The sequence below is a fragment of the Anolis sagrei genome, chromosome 3, assembly GCF_037176765.1.
Source record: "Anolis sagrei isolate rAnoSag1 chromosome 3, rAnoSag1.mat, whole genome shotgun sequence".
NCBI classification, from domain to species: Eukaryota; Metazoa; Chordata; class Lepidosauria; order Squamata; family Dactyloidae; genus Anolis; species Anolis sagrei.
The window spans coordinates 13594413-13614871 of NC_090023.1; the positions used below are offsets into that span (position 1 = coordinate 13594413).

The 20459-nt window shown below is 42.9% G+C and overlaps 1 protein-coding gene across 23 annotated transcripts in view; it reads right to left on the reverse strand.

Annotated features, from left to right (window-relative positions):
* The window catches only part of DLG2 (discs large MAGUK scaffold protein 2), a 1355349-nt gene that overhangs the window by 290097 nt on the left and 1044793 nt on the right, over nt 1-20459 (reverse strand). For all 23 annotated transcript variants that reach the window (XM_067466492.1, XM_067466491.1, XM_067466494.1 and 20 more), the window contains one exon: nt 1835-1971. In XM_067466492.1, coding sequence (XP_067322593.1) covers nt 1835-1971 — 137 coding nt within the window. The remainder of the gene's footprint in view (nt 1-1834; nt 1972-20459) is intronic.

Genomic DNA, 20459 nt, shown 5'->3' on the forward strand with positions numbered 1-20459 from the left:
TAATTAAATATTAATGTTGGCTTATTCCCAAGCACCTTGGGATGCCTGCCATAGATGTGGGTGAAAAGCCAGGAGAGAATGCTTCTAGGTCATGGTCATATCATCCGAAAAACCTACAACAACCCAGTGATTCCAGCCATGAAAGCCTTCAACAATGTATTTAATTAAATATTAATGTTGGCTCATTCCCAAGCACCTTGTATTGATGCATACCTCACAACCTCTGAGGATGCCTGCCATAGATGTGGGTGAAAATTCAGGAGAGAATGCTTCTAGAACATGGTCATATCGTCCGAAAAATTTACAGTCCATTGATTCCAGCCATGAAAGCCTTCGACAGTGTATTTTGTGCCCTCTCATTTCTACAGGCTCATGGGGCCTGAAGAAGTGGGCTGGGAAGTTGGGAATGACCCCTGGGTTGTTGTGAGACCCGAGAGTCAGTCCCCACAAGACCCATATCCAATTAGACCTGTGCCTTTCAGGAAGGCTCGAGTCTAATGGGGTATCAAATTAATTCAGGATAAAGCAGAGTTTACTTGTTTTGTCCCAAATTAATTCTCTTTTACTGAAGGCATCGTTTAGCCGCCGCCAGTAAAAGTCCGACAGGTCCCGCATTTTGGGCCCTGCCTGGAAGGGCCCATAAAGATCTCAGTACAGACTCTGTAGTATTTACTGAAGAGGAAGATTGTATTAGAATCCCAATAGAGAAAGAAGGAACTGGAACAGTCCATGGGGGATCTGGAATGCTGGCTCTAGAAAAGGACAGGTAACTTGCCATACCAGTCTAGATGTTTTGGGTGAAATTTGAATCAGAGCCAAATCCAAAGTTAAGGGATTGTGGAGGTATTCCCACCATGCATAAACCGACCAGTATATGGAAGCAAGCAGAAAACTAGTGCGAAATGGTTTGTGCAAGTAAGAAAGATCAGTGAAGCAAACATCATCTCTGTGTATCAGCTAAGAAAATATTCACTGACATATGCCAGTAGCATCTACATCCTCCTGTAATGAGTTCTGTCACTCACTTTACAGCAAGATACAAGAGAAATGAATGGCCAGTAATTAATGGGTATTTCCAAGCAAAATTGGGTCAGGAAAAAAGGGGACTGGAAGTGGCCAAGATCAATGAACCTATAAATGGAAGTCATAGAACATTAAATATGCTCAAAATGTCCCTGAAGGTTGAAAAAAAAACTAAAGGAAGAGTGGAAGAGAATCTGGTAGGGTACGATAACCACTGGCTGCCAGGTTATATGGCACTGTCATGAAATCTCAAAAAAAAAAAAAAAAAAAAAAAAAACCCCAAACCCAAAACCTCAGGCTTTTGTACTAACATTCTAAGTTCTCCTGGGATCTCTAGAATACTCCCATGGCTGTTCTCCTCAAATCTTTGAAAAAGGCAAGGCCTTCATTCCAGGACTCTTTTCCTCTTGTGTTAGTTTCCTATGAGAATGGGTATATAGATATATCATAGTTGACGTGACAACTCCAATTAAAATCAATGGCTCTAGTCAGGCCTGTAGCCAGAATTTTGATTCTGGGCTGACTCTGAGTGAAAGAGGGTCTACTCTAGCAAACTTTTTGTATCGTTACCCCAATACCCCCATGCATATGAGATATATTGAGCATGGTGATCAGATCATGATATGAATAAAGATAACAGTTTAAAGAATGTACCAGTAAGGTCTTTTCGCAGACCACCATGAGAATTTTTGGGGGGGGGGGGGGGATGATGCCCCCAAAGCCCCCCCCCCCCCCCCCCCGGCTACATGCTTGGCTCTAGTCAAATGGGCTTCATTACAGTGCATCTTCACAGAGATACACAACTTCTTACCATAAGAAGCCTGTCTCCGACTTGCAACCTCCCATCCTTCTGTGCTGCTCCTCCATCAATGATTTTCGTAACGTAGATACTGTTGTCTCCTGGGATATGCTGATTCCCCACACCTCCAGCAATGCTGAACCCCAGACCTAGAAAAGAAAATGAGAAGAGGGAATTGATTCAAAATGGACTACAGATAAGTTCCGCCAAAGTTGTATAGCCAACAGAGATCTAGGTGTGATATTGATGAAAGTGTTTCAAAAGTAGAAGTGCATCAAATATAAGAGGCAGATATTGTACAATCACGTATCAGCAGGGGATATATTTCTGAACTGTGGTGAACTATTGAAATGAACATCTTCCACTGGAAGTCACCATAAAGTCTCCCTGGAGGAATGCGGCCCATTCTATTAGAACATATCTAGAGAAGGGCAACCAAATTGTCAAGGTTTGGAAGCCAAGCCTTACGACAAGCGGCTTAAGCAGCTAGTTATGTTTAATTGAATTGTGTTGTCTGCCTTCACAGTGTCCTGACATTAAGTCCAGTCATGTCTGACTCTGGGGTTTGGTGCTCATCTCCATTTCTAAGCCGAAGAGCCAGCGTTGTCCGTAGACACCTCCAAGGTCATGTGGCCGGCATGACTGCATGGAGCGCCGTTACCTTCCCGCCGGAGCGGTACCTATTGATCTACTCACATTTGCATGTTTTCGAACTGCTAGGTTGGCAGAAGCTAGGGCTGACAGCGGAAGCTCACGCCGCTCCCCGGAATCGAACCTGCGACCTTTCGATCAACAAGCTCAGCAACTCAGTGCTTTAACCCACTGCGCCACCGGGGGCACCTTCTTCACAGTGTACATGGAAGTAAAAGCATTGAGTGGTGCTTGAGTTCCCTTCTCGTCCATTTATATAATAGACTTGATTACCCATGATTTTTGGTATCCACAAGAGATCCTGGAACCAATGCTCCAATGATGTTGAAGGGCCACCGCTTTTGAGGGACTAAAACTCCCAGTACTTAATAATAATAATAATAATAATAATAATAATAATAATAATCCCTTACTGGGATCTGCACACATCATTCGCCGATACATCACACAGTCCTAGACACTTGGGAAGTGTCCAATGTGTGATCCAATACAACAGCTAGCAGAGTGATTTTGTCTGCTGTGGACTCATCTTGTTGTGTTTCAAATAATAATAATAATAATAATAATAATAATAATAATAATAATAATAATAAATGTATATATCGCTCTATCCCCCCAAGGGGACTCAGGGTGGTTTCCAACAAATAAGGCAAAACATTCAGCTGCCAAAAAGAAACACCATACAAATTGAAATTAAAATAAACATCAAAAAACAAATAATCCTACTAAAATATACATAAAAATTTTAAAACTGATTTCATTATAGCTCCATCACACAGGTTCAAAATACCAATGGCCAGAATTGGCATTTTGAACCAAAGTGGACACAACCAACTATAAAAGGTCTGGGCAAGAGATAGTGCAACTGTGTATCATAGGGCCAGGGGAATGAATAAAGTGATGAATAGAGTACTATCTAACAGTCTAGGGAAAGGACCAAGGGATTAATCATTCTCAAAAACCTGCTGGAACACCCAGGTTTTCTGGAGCCCCCGGTGGCTCAGTGGGTTAAAGCCCTGTGCCGGCAGGACTGAAGACCGACAGGTTGCAGGTTCGAATCCGGGGAGAGGTGGATGAGCTCCCTCTATCAGCTCCAGTTCCTCATGTGGGGACATGAGAGAAGCCTCCCACAAGGATGATAAAAACATCAATTCATCTGGGCATTCCCTGGGCAACGTCCTTGCAGACGGCCAATTCTCTCACACCAGAAGCGACTTGCAGTTTCTCAAGTCGCTCCTGACATGACAAAACAAACACACAAAATTAAAAAAAAACAGGTTTACTGGTCCCTACGAAAGGAGGACAGCGTGGGGGTTTGCCTAATCTCCTTGGTGAAAGAGTTCCAAAGTTGTGAGGCTACCACCAAGAAGGCCCTCTCTCTTGGGCCCACCAATTGTGCTTGTGATGTTGATGGGAGTGAGAGGAGGGTCTCCCTGGCCAATTGCAGAGCCTGTGCCAGTTCATAGGGGGAGAAGTTAGGTAGGGCCTGAACTGTTTAGGGTTTTGTAGGTTTAGGGCACCTTGAATTGAGACTGGCAAGTTATTGGCAACCAGTGGAGCCGTTTTAATAGAGGCACCAAGATAAAAGATATGGATAAACTAACATTTCTGATGAAGAAAAATACCAGCAAAATAATGGAACTGACAGACTGGTTGAGCTTTGAAGAATACATAACAAAACCCATGTTAGTTAGTCAACAGCAAAACAGATATTGACTGAGAGGGGAAAGAGAGACTTTAGTTCTATCAAGAATCTATGGTATACAGAAGAAAGAAGTAAATGAAAGGAAGATGAATTGAAGTCAAAAATTACCTTACCTACCCCATCCCTCCCTTTCCTTTCCATCCTTTCCTTTCCTTAATGACATTCGTCCCTGTCTTTTCTCCTTCTTTTTCCCAGGTTCTTCCTGAGTTATTACCTTCCCAAACTCTCCTCATGTTTCTTTTATTCTGTGTGTATTGAAAATCTTTTAATAAAAATATATATTTTTAAATAGAGGCATTGTGCTCTCCCTATAGTTAGCTCCAGTAAGAAACCTGGCTGTTGACCTTTGTACCAATTACAGTTTCCAGGCCATTTTCAAAGGCAGCCCCACATAGAGCGCATTGCAATAATCCAATCTAGATGTAACCAAGGTGTGGAACACCATGGCCATGTCTGACTTCTCGAGGTATGGCTGCAGCTGGCACACAAGCTTTAACTGTGCAAAGGCTCTCCCAGCCACTGTCAACACTTGAGCATCAAAGATCTTGGAGTCCTCGTGGACAACAAGTTAAACATGAGCCAACAATGTGATGTGGTGGCAAAAAAGGCCAATGGGATATTGGCCTGCATCAATAGGAGCATAGTGTCTAGATCTAAGGAAGTCATGCTACCCCTCTATTCTGCTTTGGTTAGACCACATCTGGAATATTGTGTCCAATTCTGGGCACCACAATTCAAGAGAGATATTGACAAGCTGGAATGTGTCCAGAGGAGGGCGACTAAAATGATCAAGGGTCTGGAGAACAAGCCCTATGAGGAGCGGCTTAAGGAACTGAGCATGTTTACCCTGAAGAAGAGAAGGCTGAGAGGAGATATGATAGCCATGTATGAATATGTGAGAGGAAGCCACAGGGAGGAGGGAGCAAGCTTGTTTTCTGCTTCCTTGGAGACTAGGACGCGGAACAATGGCTTCAAACTACAAGAGAGGAGATTCCATTTGAACATGAGGAAGAACTTCCTGACTGTGAGAGCCATTCAGCAGTGGAACTCTCTGCCCCGGAGTGTGGTGGAGGCTCCTTCTTTGGAAGCTTTTAAATGGAGGCTGCATGGCCATCTGTCAGGGGTGATTTGAATGCAGTATTTCTGCTTCTTGGCAGGGGGTTGGACTGGATGGCCCATGAGGTCTCTTCCAACTCTTTGATTCTATGATTCTAAGTGTTAGCCCTGAGTCCAGGAGGACTCCCAGACTGCAGACCTATGTCCTCAGGGGAAGTGTAGCCCTGTCAAAATACACCGGTTGCCAACCAATACCTCGACTGGCCCCATGACTGACCAGGAGGACCTCTGTCTTGTCTGGATTAAGCTTAGGGTAGCCTGTAAGGCAAAAGGAAGAGGGGCCAACCAAGGGCAAGATGGATGGATGGCATCCTTGAAGTGACTGGACTGACCTTGAAGGAGCTGGGGGTGGTGATGGCTGACAGGGAGCTCTGGCGTGGGCTGGTTCCTCTGGCTTGAGAGGAGATTCCATCTGAACATTAGGAAGAACTTCCTGACTGTGAGAGCCGTTCAGCAGTGGAACTCTCTGCCCCGGAGTGTGGTGGAGGCTCCTTCTTTGGAAGCTTTTAAGCAGAGGCTGGATGGTCATCTGTCAGGGGTGATTTGAATGCAATATTCCTGCTTCTTGGCAGGGGGTTGGACTGGATGGCCCATGAGGTCTCTTCCAACTCTTTGATTCTATGATTCTATGGTTCATGAGGTCACGAAGAGTCGGAGACGACTGAACGAATGAACAACAACAAGCCTGAAAGTTGCAATTTAAAAAGTAACTTTTCCAAGCCCTGGACCGGGCCCACAAATTAAAGGAAGATTTCAGACACAATGAGAAAAAAATCAGTGTTTTTGATACAACTTGAGATATTAAGGAAACTTTCGAAAAGGCTGTGGCATCTGGCTGGAAGACTGAATCATGAAGCTAGATGGACCATTGGTCTGACTCAATAAGGCAAATGCTATATCCCGATTACCACTCTCCCCTGCAGAATTCATTCCTCTGCATTTTTCCAGCCCTGTGCTTATCACTCTCTGTACTGTCGTGTTAGCACGTAGCTCCAAAGGGAAATGAAACAAAAGCAAACTGCAATTGTAGGAAACCGCAATTTATTCCAGGTCACTAGACTGATGGCAGCTGTCTCTTTTTCTATTAAGATCACACCGCATACTCAGTCAAGGGAGTGGAGGAATCATTTACCCTGGGCCGAAAGGGAGGAAAAGTAGATCTGCAAACCCTTATTTGCAATCTATGATCTGTGCATTGCAATTCTCAGACACTGAGTGAAGAAAATACTGGATTTTGAATTCAGGCAGGCCTTCGAGCATTTGCCTGCCTGGGAATCTTTGAAGTTTTAACATGTGCATTTCTAATATATTCCCTCTTACCATATTTTATCATTACAGTACAGTTGCATATATTGCATTAACATACTAAAATTAATGTAGCTTATTAGTAGTGTAAGATTTTCAATTGTTTTCACTGGAGTTTTGGTTGAATAATTAATAGTTCATATTTTATAATGTTGAATTTGTCAGGTTATACACTGTGTTGGAAGCTACCTTCTGTGTCATCTCTGGGAGAAAGCCAGAACATTAATCCCCAGAGCAGAGTACAGGGAGTAGACAACTCCCCTGTTATGTTAGCTCCACTGGTTGCCAGTGTGTTACTGAGCACAATTCAAAGTAATGGCTTTAGCCTATGAAGACCTAAATGGCTTGGGCCCAGCTTACCTGTCCAAATGTATCTCCCTTTATGATCCAGTCCGAGCACTAAGATCTGCAGGGGAGGCCCTGCTCTCAGTCCCACCCCCTTTAGCGGGTGAGATTGGTTAGGACGAGAGACAGGGTCTTCTTGGTGGTGGCCCCTCAACTCCCTCCTCAGTGACATCAGATCAGCCTCCTCCCTCCTGATCTTTTAGAAAAAAGTGAAATCTTGGATGTGGAAGAAAGCTTTTGGGGAGTAGAAATTAAAATGCAATAGACTCTCACAGACTGACATAAGAAGTAACCTGGATGATGATTTTGGATTGGTGCTGTGCTATACTACGCTAATTTTTAAATGCTTTAGGTGTTTTAATTGGTTTAATTTATATTTTATATGCTTAATTGATTTTAATGGTTAAATACGTATGTTTTGTTCGATCTTTATGCATCAAAATTGGAAGCCGCACTGAGTCCCCCTTGGGGTGAGATAGCGCGGGGTAAAAATAAAGTAAATAAATATGTAAATAAATAAATCAAAACAAAGGGAGAATTCCACTCTAGGATAAAGCACATAAATAAATAAAACAAATTTAAATGGGTGGGCCATGTATGGCATATGGGCCAACACAATCCCAGTGGTCAAGATGTAGTGAAAAATGTATTATGTGGGAACTCGGGGAAATTTCACTGAGCATGCCTTTACTTATGGGTTCTAATTTTGCCCACATTGCTATGTATGCACTTTCCAGATCAAACTTTTTTTGGCCAGGAGCATGGATATAGTTTACTAATGTGGCTGTAGAATTTTTGATTTTTTAATTATTTAATGTATCTTAATGTATTGATACAACCAAGGAAGCCACTGTCCTGAATTTACAAGATCTGAAGAGGACAACTCATGATCATGGCTTTGGTAGGCCTCTCATTCAAAGGGTGAGCATAAGTCAAAGACAACACAATGGAAAATAGCAACACAGGTTAATTATGTATTAATATACAGACTTTTAAGAACAAGCACAATGGACACCAATATCTCCTTTTACACTGCATTTTAATCTAGGGGTAAGCAACCTGATAGTTTGGGTTTACGTTTCAACAACAACCAGTCAGCATGGCCAGTAGTCCAGGATTATAAGAGTTGCAATTCTAAACTACTTGGGGTAGCAGGTGTACAACTCCTGTGTCCAATCCATTTGTGCACCTGTGGACACCTGTCAGACCACACCTGAAAGACTGTGTCCAATTCTGGGCACCGCAATTGAAGGGAGATGTTGACCAGCTGGAATGTGTCCAGAGGAGGGCAACTAAAATGATCAAGGGTACAAGATGATGTACTGTTGTTACATCACCCCGAGTAAATTAGCAAAATTTTATAAAAGTATTTCAGATAAATGCTGGAAATGCAAAACACATTTAGGGGCATTCTTCCATGTGTGGTGGTCCTGTAAGAAGGCCAACAGATTTTGGAAGATGATTCACAAAGCAACACAGAAGATCCTGGGAATAAAAATGGAGTCAATGGTTCCCTTAATGTACAGCAAGAATACTTTTCATCTGGGTGGATCTTTGTCTTGACTCTTGTGGCTTGTTCTCGGTCTTGCAGCTCTTCTGATGTCTGAGGTGGAGTCTCCACTGGCCTGTCGAGCCCAGTTTAGGTGGTTCAGTTCACTTTGGAGGAGGTGGGGTTCGCAGATTTATTTTGCATGGTCTGCCAGGGCTTTAATGGTGCTTCTTTTTTTTACTTGGGTGATGGTTGGAGTTTTTATGTAGGTATCTATCTGTGTGTGTAGGTTTTTTGTAAACCGTGTGACATTCTTTCTTCTCGTTTTTCTCATTTCTCTCTCTTTTTTCTCTTTCTTTCTTTCTTTCTTTATTTATTTATTTTTTCACTTTTTATACCGATAATGTATCTCTTTTTATGTAGTGACAAAATGCAACATACTTGACATTGATTTGGACATTATATCACCTTTTCTTTTCTTTAGTAAAATATTATTCAATAAAGAGGGAGAGAGAGAGAGAGAAAGAGAGAGAGAGAGAACATCCAGCCTAAAATGTTTGTGCCAGAGCTGAAATTACTTTCAGAAAGGCTCCCAACTCATCCAGAAAGAAGGAAGCACAGATGGGCGGATAGAGCCAAACTTCTGAAGAACAATTCAGTACAATGGGGAGGATATCAGCTCATGCCAGCTTTAGCAGAGACATCTGACAAACACCCAAAGAGTTGGCAGATCCTTTAAAAAAACCTCAATGAGATGACAGTAAGGGGCTGTTGATTTATATTAAAAACAGTATTAAGAAGCAGGTCCAGTTTCCCACATAAACTGAAATGCTTTGAATCCAAACCATGACCCATAGCTGGCTTAAAAATCAGACAATTTGCTGTGTTCAGTTCATCTTGCCTGTTTGCAGCCAAGGGCACCCTGACAGAAGAGGAAATGTGCAGGAGAAGAAAATTATTCAGATGGTGGAAAGCTCACCGTAACATTTAAAACAATTTACATCTCTTACCACATGCGACAGGAATTTTTTTTGAGCATACGGTAGAAAACAACTTTACAAAATGACAATGAGATGGAGAGGAAGAAAAGCATGAATGGAAAACAGTATCTGTTGTTTGAATATGTGGACCATTTAATGAACAGCCAAAGAAATGCAATGAGCTTCAGGGAAGCAACCAGAGCATGCTGGTTTGCCTTCTTTTCAGCCAATGAGCTTTGCAATTGTTCATTAAAGAAAGAACTTCTAAGATATCTTGTCTTGTTACCCATTACAACTAAAATGCATGTTTTCTGGACCATTTTGATTTTCTTCCCCAGTCAATGATGTGGAAAACATCCTTCTTTTCACTCCAGCAGATTCCCGTTGCTTTTCTCTATTTTTATCACTGTATCTTATAATGTGTTCCTCTTTCATAAGAAGCAAACTGGATTAACCTATCTATCTATCTACTTTGGGATTGTCCACTCTGACTGACAACCAGAGGACTTTCCCATCATATTGTAGGTTATTCTTTGAACTGGAGATAGCCGAGGCTGAAGCTAGGACTTTGTCCACAGTCTTCTGCCACAGTGTTATTGTCTAGCTAAACACTAGTTTTGTAAGTTGCACTGGGAACTGTCCTGAGTCCCCTTTGGGGTTGAGAAGGGCGGTATACAAATACCACAAATACCACAAATAAATAATAAATCTATGCACATAATAAAAATTAAAATTATGTATGTGGTGGAAGTGTCCACTTACACAGACAACCTCCGGCCTCCACAAACAGGCTATAGCTGAGAAGCCTCCAAAGGCACGCCCGCAACTGGCATTGCAGGTTAGAGTGAGCACCATAGAAATGCCGCCAATGCCCTTCCCAAACACTAAGGACCACCAGCCAAGGAATTCTTTCATTCAGGGACAATTTAATCCTAGATCTGACATGTTTCCTCCATCACAGGCAGGCATCCCAGGGTTCCTTGTGTGGAATTTACATGACTGTGCCCACTGCTTCTCCCTTAACCCTTTCACACTTTGAGGCAGCACTTTCCACTGTCAAACAGCTCTCACTCTCAGAAAACTATGCCTAATGTTAAGGTGGAATCTTGTCTACTGTAATTTGAATCCATTGCTTATAGTCTCTAGGGCAGAAAAAAACAAACTTGTGCCCACCATAATACAAGATCATTTCAAGAATTTAAACATGGCTATCATGCTTAATCTTCCCTTCTCCAACATAAATATATCCAACTCCCTGAGCTGTGCCTCACAGGGCATGGTTCCAGACTTAACACCCATTTTTGGTCGCCCATCATACTAGTTCTCAGATCCTTATCTTTATTTTCTTATCCTGATTATGTGCTGAAAGCCACCCACATATAGAAATGATCAGAAATGACCTCACCATGATTCACAGATACAATTTCCACGCCTTAGGCAGGAGGAAAAGCTACCCTGATGGGCATCACTTATCCGGCTGTGCCTGTCTCCTCTCAAGCTATGCTCATTACGGAAATGTGACGTTTGAGGCAGTGCTGTCAAATGGATGCAATGGAGCTGGGAGATACCATGAAGTGACATAATAGAAACATTTGTTCACTTGCTTGTACTAAATTGGAAACCTCCAAAGCAATGAAATGCCGCTGGACGGTGTTGGACTTAATGTTCCTGCCATGGCATTTTCAATTTTAGCGGTCATGTCTTTCTCACAGTGAGGCGTATCGGAATGTGACATTTCTCTCACTGCAAAAAGATGTCATTACCAATGCCCCTTGCTTCCAGAAGAAAAGGGAGAGCCATGCCACACTTTGTAAAATTGTCATAAAGTTGTTTGGGAATTGTGGCCAAGGAGAAGTTTAAGGGTTGCTGCTGCTGCTGCTTCTGAATTATGTTATCTAGGTCATTATATGCTGGAATTGCAAACTCTCACAAAAAGATTTAAAAATGCAAAACATTAAATACTTGATTAAAATAATCTTAATTAAATATGGTGTAGGAATCAAGTAGCTATCCATATCCTGTTTGAATATCCATTAGGAGATCCCTCATTGTCAGAGTATGATGGCCTTTCGAGTGCAGCTTCTTGGCAGTGGATACGTAGGTGACTGTAGAGCCCTAATCATGATCTGCATGTTTTTCCACAGTATTAATTTACCGTGTCAGGAGTGAACCAAACAGATGTATTGTGTTTTTTATTTTTTTAAAAAAACACACACACAAAGTTTGCAAACTTGGCATTTTATTGAATGTCCTTTGACCAGTATCTGGCCGCTTGGAGTGCCTCTGGTGTTGCCGCAAGGAGGTCCTCCAATTTGCACGTAGCAGGGCTCAGGTTGCATTGTAGTAGGTGATCTGTGGTTTGCTCTTCTCTACACTCACATGTTGTGGACTCCATTTTGTGGCCCAATTTCTTAAGGTTGGCTCTGCATCTCGTGGTGCCAGAGCACAGTCTGTTCAGCGCCTTCCAAGTCGCCCAGTTTTCTGTGTGCCCAGAAGGGTGTCTCTCATTTGGTATCAGCCATTGATTGGGGTTCTGGGTTTTAGCCTGCCACTTTTGGACTCTCACTTGCTGAGGTGTTCCAGCGAGTGTCTCTGTAGAGCTTAGACAACTATTTCTTGATTTAATTTGTTGGTGTGCTGGTTGATATCCAAACAGGGGATGGGCTGGAGATATCACTGCCTTGGTCCTTTCACTATTGGTTGCTACTTCAGAGCAGATGTCAGATGGTCCAATATCGGCTAAACAATGTAATTTCTCCAGTGGTGTAGGGCACAGAGACCCTGTGTCCACAGTGAGGACATCCGTTTCTGGGTGGAAGGTGGTCCTGGTCAGGGTTGACTTGACATGCCTTCCTCTTGGCAAGTTTCTCCCCTTTGCCCTCCTCTATTCATGCCCCTTCCAGTTCCATAGCACTGCTGACCTCCAATTAGAGAGCTAAAGGGCCAGGGCTTCCCAGTTCTCAGTGTCTATGCCACAGTTTTTAAGGTTATCTTTAAGCCCATTTTTAAATCTCTTTTCCTGTCCACCAACATTTTGTTTTCCGTTGTTGAGTTGGGAGTATAGTAACTGCTTTGGGAGATGGTGATCAGGCATATAACTCCTTCCTCGCCATTGGTAATGTTAACTGGAGCTACTGGCATGTATAATCAATGTCATTTGTGTGGCTGCATGATTCCCACTATGGAAGGAAATCTTGTTAAACCATAGGTTCAATCACAATTTTCAATCTTGACAGCCTGACAACCTTAAACTGTACACATGCTTCTGCACCGAACGAAAATACCCAACTGTTCCTATGGGAAACTTATATGCAAAAATCACTAACAGATGCCAGCCACTGTTTTCTACTCACTGGGAAAAACACAGATCTGTGTCAGGCAATAGCACATTGTTCAACACAACTACAAAAACAATGTGTAGTTTTAGCAATTTGCTTCTCATAGAAAGAAAGTCTTCAAAACCCATGAGGTTTCATCAACCTATTTGCAACTTGGACTTATTTTTGCACAGAAAAAAAGGATTCTGACCAAGAAATAGTATTTTATAAGCAGGAAATATTCCCATACAGCAATATTAATTCTGGTACAACCAATGCTTCTTGTATACCACAATTTTGTGCAGAATAAGTCCCAAAAGGTGAAGATTCTTTGTCATTCCAGGGTCCTTTTAATCAGAGTTTCTCAACATTTTTTGGTGAGGGCATTTTGAATATTTTCATTTTTAATGCATTATTTATGTATGTCATTCCATACTTTCAAAGTTTTACCAGTCGGACCATGTTTGGGGGACATTTCTGGAATATTTTTAAATATATTTTCTATCCTTAGTCACCACACTTAGACCATCCTCCTTCCTGCCTTCTGCCTGCCTTCTGCCCTAGTTGAGCCATTCTGCACCAGCTGCCACTTCCTGACAAAATACAAAGGTAGCCCCAGGGAAAATGAATGCTGGTAAACACAGTTCAAGGTTACCAAAGTCAAGAACTAAAGAATATTGATGACATCACCATCTTCCTTCCCAAGTAACTGTTCAAGGAGAGAGGAGTGGCTATACAGTCAGGGTCTTCCTTTTCTGGAAATCCCAATGGCTAGAGCCTGCTAAGGAGGATTCTGAGTCCTGTAACTTGACTTATGCAAAGTCCTTGTATAAAGCAGACATCACAGGAGGGAAAAGTCCAAATACACCAATTACCTTATATACTCATGTGTAAGTCTAGAAATCATCGATACCAAATGAGAGACTCTCTCCTGGACACACAGAAGACTGGGCGACTTGGAAGGCACTGAACAGACTGCGCTCTGGCACCACAAGATGCAGAGCCAACTTTCAGAAATGGGGCTACAAAGTGGAATCCTCAACATGCGAGTGTGGAGAAGAGCAAACCACTGACCACCTGCTGCAATGCAACCTTAGCCCTGCCACATGCACCATGGAGGACCTTCTTGCAGCAACACCGGAAGCACTCCAAGTGGCCAGATACTGGTCAAAGGACATTTAACCAACTACCAAACTCACAAGTTTTGTATTTGTCTGTTTGTTTGCTTTGTTCTGTTAGAAATGTAATACAGTTGACTGGTTGCCCTGACACGACAAATAAAATTGATTAAAGACAACAACAACAACAACAACACTTTATTTATATACAGCTCCATCTTCCGGAGGGACTCAGAGTGGTTTCCAAGTAAAATCATCAATACATACAGCATAAACAACATAAACATAAGATTAACAAAACAATATAAGTATAAAAATTGTCGCCATAACACATATATATTACAAGTAATCCTGCCTGTTCAAGGCCGAGATTGGTGTAAGCTCAAAAATTCTAGGAGGCTCGGGAGTTAAGTGCAGTGCTATAGCAGGCAACAACAATAATAATACGTATGGGTCTATGGCTGTTCATTTCTGGGGCCTATTAGAGGAAGTGACCTGGGTAATTGGTTGGAAGAATAAGGCTATATTCAACAATGTCTAGGGCTGAGCTAGAAGTAGTCTTTCTCAAAGGCTTATTGAAACCACCAGGTCTTCAAGCTCTTATGAAAGGAGGAGAGGGGTGGGGCCTGTCTAATTTCTCTGGGGAGGGTGTTCCAGAGGCCGGGGGGGGGGGTTACCACTGAGAAGACCCTCTCTCTTGTCCCCACCAACCGTACTTGTGACCACACAGCCCTCAATGCCACATCAATGTGAAACCATAGGGTTCAACATAGCCACAGCTCTAGGACAAAAAACTATCCTTCAGTCTGTTTGTCTTTGTCTTTCTCACCTTGTATCATCTGCCAGAAAGATAGATAGGTATAAAAATAACACAACGGATGGGGTAATGAATGTGTTAATAGCCCTATAGAGTGTATGCGAATATTTTAGAATTTTGTGCTGTGGTTGGTTGCAAGGCTTGCAGATTACACAGATATTCACATGCATCTTTCCTTCCTTTCATATCATGCCTTACAATTTGGAAATGCATCCATACCAAATGCCCCTAAGTCAATTTCTGTGTTTGTTCCAAGAAGATCAACACAGGCAATTAACCTAATTTCTCACCTGTCCTTATTTTACAAGCCAAAGAACCAACCTTAGTGAAAGGATGTTAGACAACAGAGCTTCCCTGAGAAGTGCTTACCAGTCAGAGCAAACAAATACAGACTGGGATAAAAATCAGTTCTTCACTGTAAGACAGCCTCATCAGCCCACAAATGCATTTGCCATTTACGTTCATGTGAGCCAGCCCTAAAGACACTGGGGGACTGACAGGCCACAAGAAGCAAGGATGAAACTGATGAACACCCTCAAGGCTTCCACGCCAGTTCTATCTTTGGCACAAACTTGACCTTTCATTTGTTCTTCATGCCTCAAAAGGCAAGAGTCCAGCCCCGAGGCGAGACAACCATTGGCACATGTGGCCCAGACAGGAGAAACTGGCAGAGGGAAGAGGAAGGATGAGCTAACTGTTGCTTTGCAGCCAGAAGCTGACTATAGACTGGCAAGCATCTATGTACCAATGGGCTCCATCGCCCGTAGCAATCTCTAGGCAACCAGAGGGCCTCGGGCAAATCCAGGACACAGGAAGTGGGAGCAGGGATTTAAGATAGATAGATAGATAGATAGATAGATAGATAGATAGATAGATAGATAGATAGAATGATTCGTGTCCTTAATAAGAAAGGGAAAACACAGGAAACAGTTGTAAGATTTTTTCTGTTGTTTTCTTCAAAAAGCAAAATCACGGCCCAGATCCATCTAGAGGCTTGACATCGTAGTAAGTGGACTAGCATCTGGGGGTTAAAATTGGGCAGTTCTGCAATGTTCCTAGGCTTCCTTTAGTGATGCAGTAAGTCGTGGTGTCACCCCCATGGACCTCTGACCATATCAGCTGATACCACAATATTGTCGCTAAAATACCACGATCTTTCAAGTATCCATGCCCCCTGCCTTTCCTATATACTGAGACTGTGTACAGGCCCATAGCCAGGATTTTGATTCGGGGGGAGGGGGGTGGCTGAGTTTTTTTCAGGGGGGGTTGGGGGGGCTGAGTTTCGGGGGGGGGGCTGAGTCTGAGTGAAAGAGGGTCTAGCCTAGCAAACCTTTTGTATCATTACCCCAATAGCCCCATGCATATGGGATATATTGAGTATGGTGATCAGATCATGATATGAATAAACATAACAGTTTAAATAATGCACCAGTAAGGCCTTTTCGCGAACCACCATGAGAATTGGGGGGGGGGGTGAAGCCCCTCAAGCCCCCCCCCCCCCCCCCAACCTGGCTACATGCCTGACTGTGTATGTGCACACACACATGTATTTGTCCCTGCTTCAGCACATGGTTGCTCACACCTAATGCTTTTTGGGGACTGCAACTGTCTGGGGCAGGAAAGACCAGGAAAACAAATCCAAAAATCCAAAACTATATGTTTAGCACAAGCAAGACAATGAATAAGTTTGGAAAATTCAGTTACAAACAATCAAGGTGGCCAATTGCAATATTCATACTTTCCTCCAACAGACAAGAGTTCTTCCTCCCACCCTGGACATTCCACAGATATATAAACCCCACTTGCCTAGTTTCCAACAAACCTCACAACCTCTGGGTAGGCCTGCTATAGATGTGAGTGAAACGTCAGGAGAGAAACATAGAATCATAGAGTTGGAAGAGACCTCATGGGCCATCCAGTCCAACCCCCTGCCAAGAAAAAGGAAAATTGGATTCAAAGCATCCCTGACAGATGGCCATCCAGCCTCTGCTTAAAAACCTCCATAGAAGGAGCCAGCACCGCACTCCGAGGCAGAAGATTCCACTTCTGAACATCTCTCACAGTCAGGAAGTTCTTCCTCATGTTCAAGTGGAATCTCCTTTCCTGTAGCTTGAAGCCATTGTTCCATTGCGTCCTAGTCTCCAGGGCAGCAGAAAACAAGCTTGCTCCCTCCCCCTTATGACTTCCCCTCACATATTTGTACATGGCCCTCATCATGTCTCCTCTCAACTTTCTCTTCTTCAGGCAAAACATTCCCAGCTCCTTTAAGCTGCTCCTTATAGAGCTTGTTCATTGATCATTTTAGTCGCCCTCCTCTGGACACATTCCAGCTTGTCAGCATCTCTCTTCAATTGCGATGCCCAGAATGCTTCTGGAACATGGCCATACAGCCTGGAAAACTCACAGCAACCCATTTAAAAACAATGTTTGTTTCCATTGTATATCTACCCTGTAGAATTAATGCACTTTATCTGCCTGGGCTGAATGCTACTGGATCATGGGAGTTGTAGTTTCACAACTGGAAAATGATTTTAACAGGACGACACTGGTGATTATGTTTTTAATGGTTTTTATATGTTTTATATTGTTATACGGATTGCTTTTAATTGTATTTTTTTATGAATGTATAGCATCAAATCGTTTCCAACTTCAACCCGCCTTGAGTCGCCTTAGGGCTGAGAAAAGTGGGCTAGAAATACTGTAAATAAATAAATAAATCTCGTATATAAATAAAAATGTAATGTTTGTTTGTGGGATTAACATAACTCAAAAACCACTGGACGAATTGACACCAAATTCAGACACAATGCATGTATTAGGCCAACAAGTGACCATCACTCATAAAAGCACTGAAAAACATAGCAGAAAAGACTTAAAAAGCCAAAAAAAAAGTTGTCAAAGGCTTTCATGGCTGGAATCACTGGGTTGTTGTAGGTTTTTTCAGGCTACATGGTCATGTTCTAGAGGCATTCTCTCCTGACGTTTCGCCTGCATCTATGGCAAGCATCCTGCTTTGGTCAGGCCTCACCTCACTACCTCTGAGGATGCTTGCCATAGATGCGGGCGAAGCGTTAGGAGAGAATGCCTCTAGAACATGGCCATATAACCCCCAAAAAACTACAACAACCCAATAAAAATATATTACAACGCATATGCAAACCACACACATATACATATACACAAATACACACACACACACAAAGCACTTATACACAGACTGGGCCACAGCAACACGTGGCAGGGGACAGCTAGTAAATAAATAAAAGTCTTCAGCCATCTTAGCCAAAGAGAGCTGGTGCCCCACCATATCAGAGTATCCCATAGCATTGAGCCATGGCTGTCACAGTGGTATCAAACTGCATTAGTTCAACAGTGTAGATGCAGCCCTGGATAGGTTGTCTGCCAATGAAATGAAAGAGTTTACAAATGACAGCCCCTGTGGCATAGAGGATAGAGCATTGAATTGCTTCTGAAATCTGGGAAAAAGCCAGGATTCAAATTCTCATTTTGGCTATGAACATGCAGAGTGTTTTATGTCATAAAAGGAATGTGCATTCCCTGAGATGAACACATTTTCCATTCAGCAGACGGAAATGCATCCCTCAGCAATTAGAATTGCAAAGTAAGCCAATCTATGCATTCACAAAACAAAGCATACCACACAAGAGCATGTGCTGTGACACACATCTATCATTGCCTCCTCCCTTCTCTCACATGCATACAATTTCAGATAGAAACTACTATTATGAAGGCACATATTATATTTTGGCATGCAGTGGAAAAAGCACAAGTGGCTGTTGCTGGAGTCAAATAATTTTAGCCAGGGGGATAGTTGGGTGCATGGCTAGGAAGAGATGGGCAAGGGTGAGTTGGAGCACAGCAAAGAAATCCAGCTGAGAAGAGAAGGGGGAAGCTATCCTCGACGCAGAGCAGAGCAACATAGCTGCTTTCTTGTTCCGCATTACTGAACCAGAGGTGCTCGCTTGTCTAGCATGATTCCCATCTTTCCTACCTTTCTTCCCCACACGATGAATGGTGTCACCATCACAGTGTCATCCGGTGTGACCAGCACTTCCACACTCCCAACTAATGCCAGCAGCTACTGTTACATTACTATGCAGGGGATCCAGGAAAGTGATTGGCGCAAAATGGGAAGTAATAATCCCACTCTATTCTGCTTTGGTCAGGCCTCACCTGGAATACTACGGCCAGTTCTGGACACCACAATCTAATCCAAAATAAGCTAGAACATGTCCAGAAAAGAGGCAACCAAAATGGTCAAAGTTTTGGAAATTAAGCCCTATGAGAAGCAGCTTAGGGAGCTGGGTATGTTTAGCTTGAAGAAGAAACGGCTAAGAGGACAATGTCCCTATTAAAGCAGCTTCACTGGCTGCCAACAAGTTTCTGGTCCCAATTCAAAGTGAATGTTACGACCTACAACCGTTAATGTTCTGCCTATCTTTGCGACCGCATTTTCCCCTATGAACCCCTATGAACCGGCTTTTAAGCAGATGTGCCAGGGAGGTCTTCCTCTCACTTTTGGCACCATCACAAACACAAATGGTGGGAACAAGAGGGTGGACCTTCTTGGTGATGGCCCTCCTGCTCTGGAACTCCCTCTCCAGGGAGATTAGACTAGTCCCTACTTTGCCTGCTTTCCACAGGGATCTCAAAACCTGAATGTTCCAGTGTGCATTTGATAATGGTTAGGCCCTGTTTATGAACACCCAACCATAATTGGCAAATAGATGGTACTTAGCACTTTACCCTCAGCCCTGGCCTTATAGTTTGTTTTTTTTTTTGCACAAGTCCATGCCCAACCCTCTCTAACTTTGATTATGTCCATCATATTTCTGGTCACTGGTTGTCAAAGTTTGCCTCTGATACATTTCAATCCCTGCTGTTTTTAATTTTTTTAATCAGATTGGAATATGTTGTTGTGTTTTTGTTTTTAGTTTGTAAAATTTGTTGTTTGCTGGGCTTGGTCCCACATGTAAGTTATTATCAAACATTAGGAAGAATTTTCTGATGGTAGGAGTGTTCTAAGAAAGAGGGGCCGACCAAGGGCAAGATGGATGGATGGTGTTCTTGAAGTGATTGGCTTGACCTTGAAGGAGCTGGGGGTGGCCACAGCTGACAGGGAGCTCTGACGTGGGCTGGTCCATGAGGTCACAAAGAGTCGGAAGTGACTGAATGAATAAACAACAACAAAGGACTGTTTTGCAGTCAAACATACTATCTTGGGGCCCTTTGACACAACCATATAATCCAGAATATAAAGGCAGAAAATTCAACAATATCTGCTTTGAACTGGGTTATCTGAGTCCACACTGCCAAATATTCCAGTTCAAAGCAGAACATGTGGGATTTTATTCAGTTGTGTGGAAGGGATCTCAGAGTGTGGTGGAGTCTCCTTTTCTGGAGGTTTTTAAGCAGAGCTCATCTGTCGGAGGTGTTTTGATTGTGTGTTCTTGCATGGCAGGAGATTGGACTGGATGAGCCTTGTGGTCGCTTCCAACTTTATGATTCTGTAATCCTATGGGACTAATTCACACTGAAGATTGGAATTGGTCCCACTGCCCATTCGTCCCACTGTGCTTTAGGACATCAGCTAGGAATTGCCAATGCACATTAGCACACTGTTCATAGAATCATAGAATCAAAGAGTTGGAAGAGACCTCATGGGCCATCCAGTCCAACCCCCTGCCAAGAAGTAGGAATACTGCATTCAAATCACCCCTGACAAATGGCCATCCAGCCTCTGCTTAAAAGCTTCCAAAGAAGGAGCCTCCAC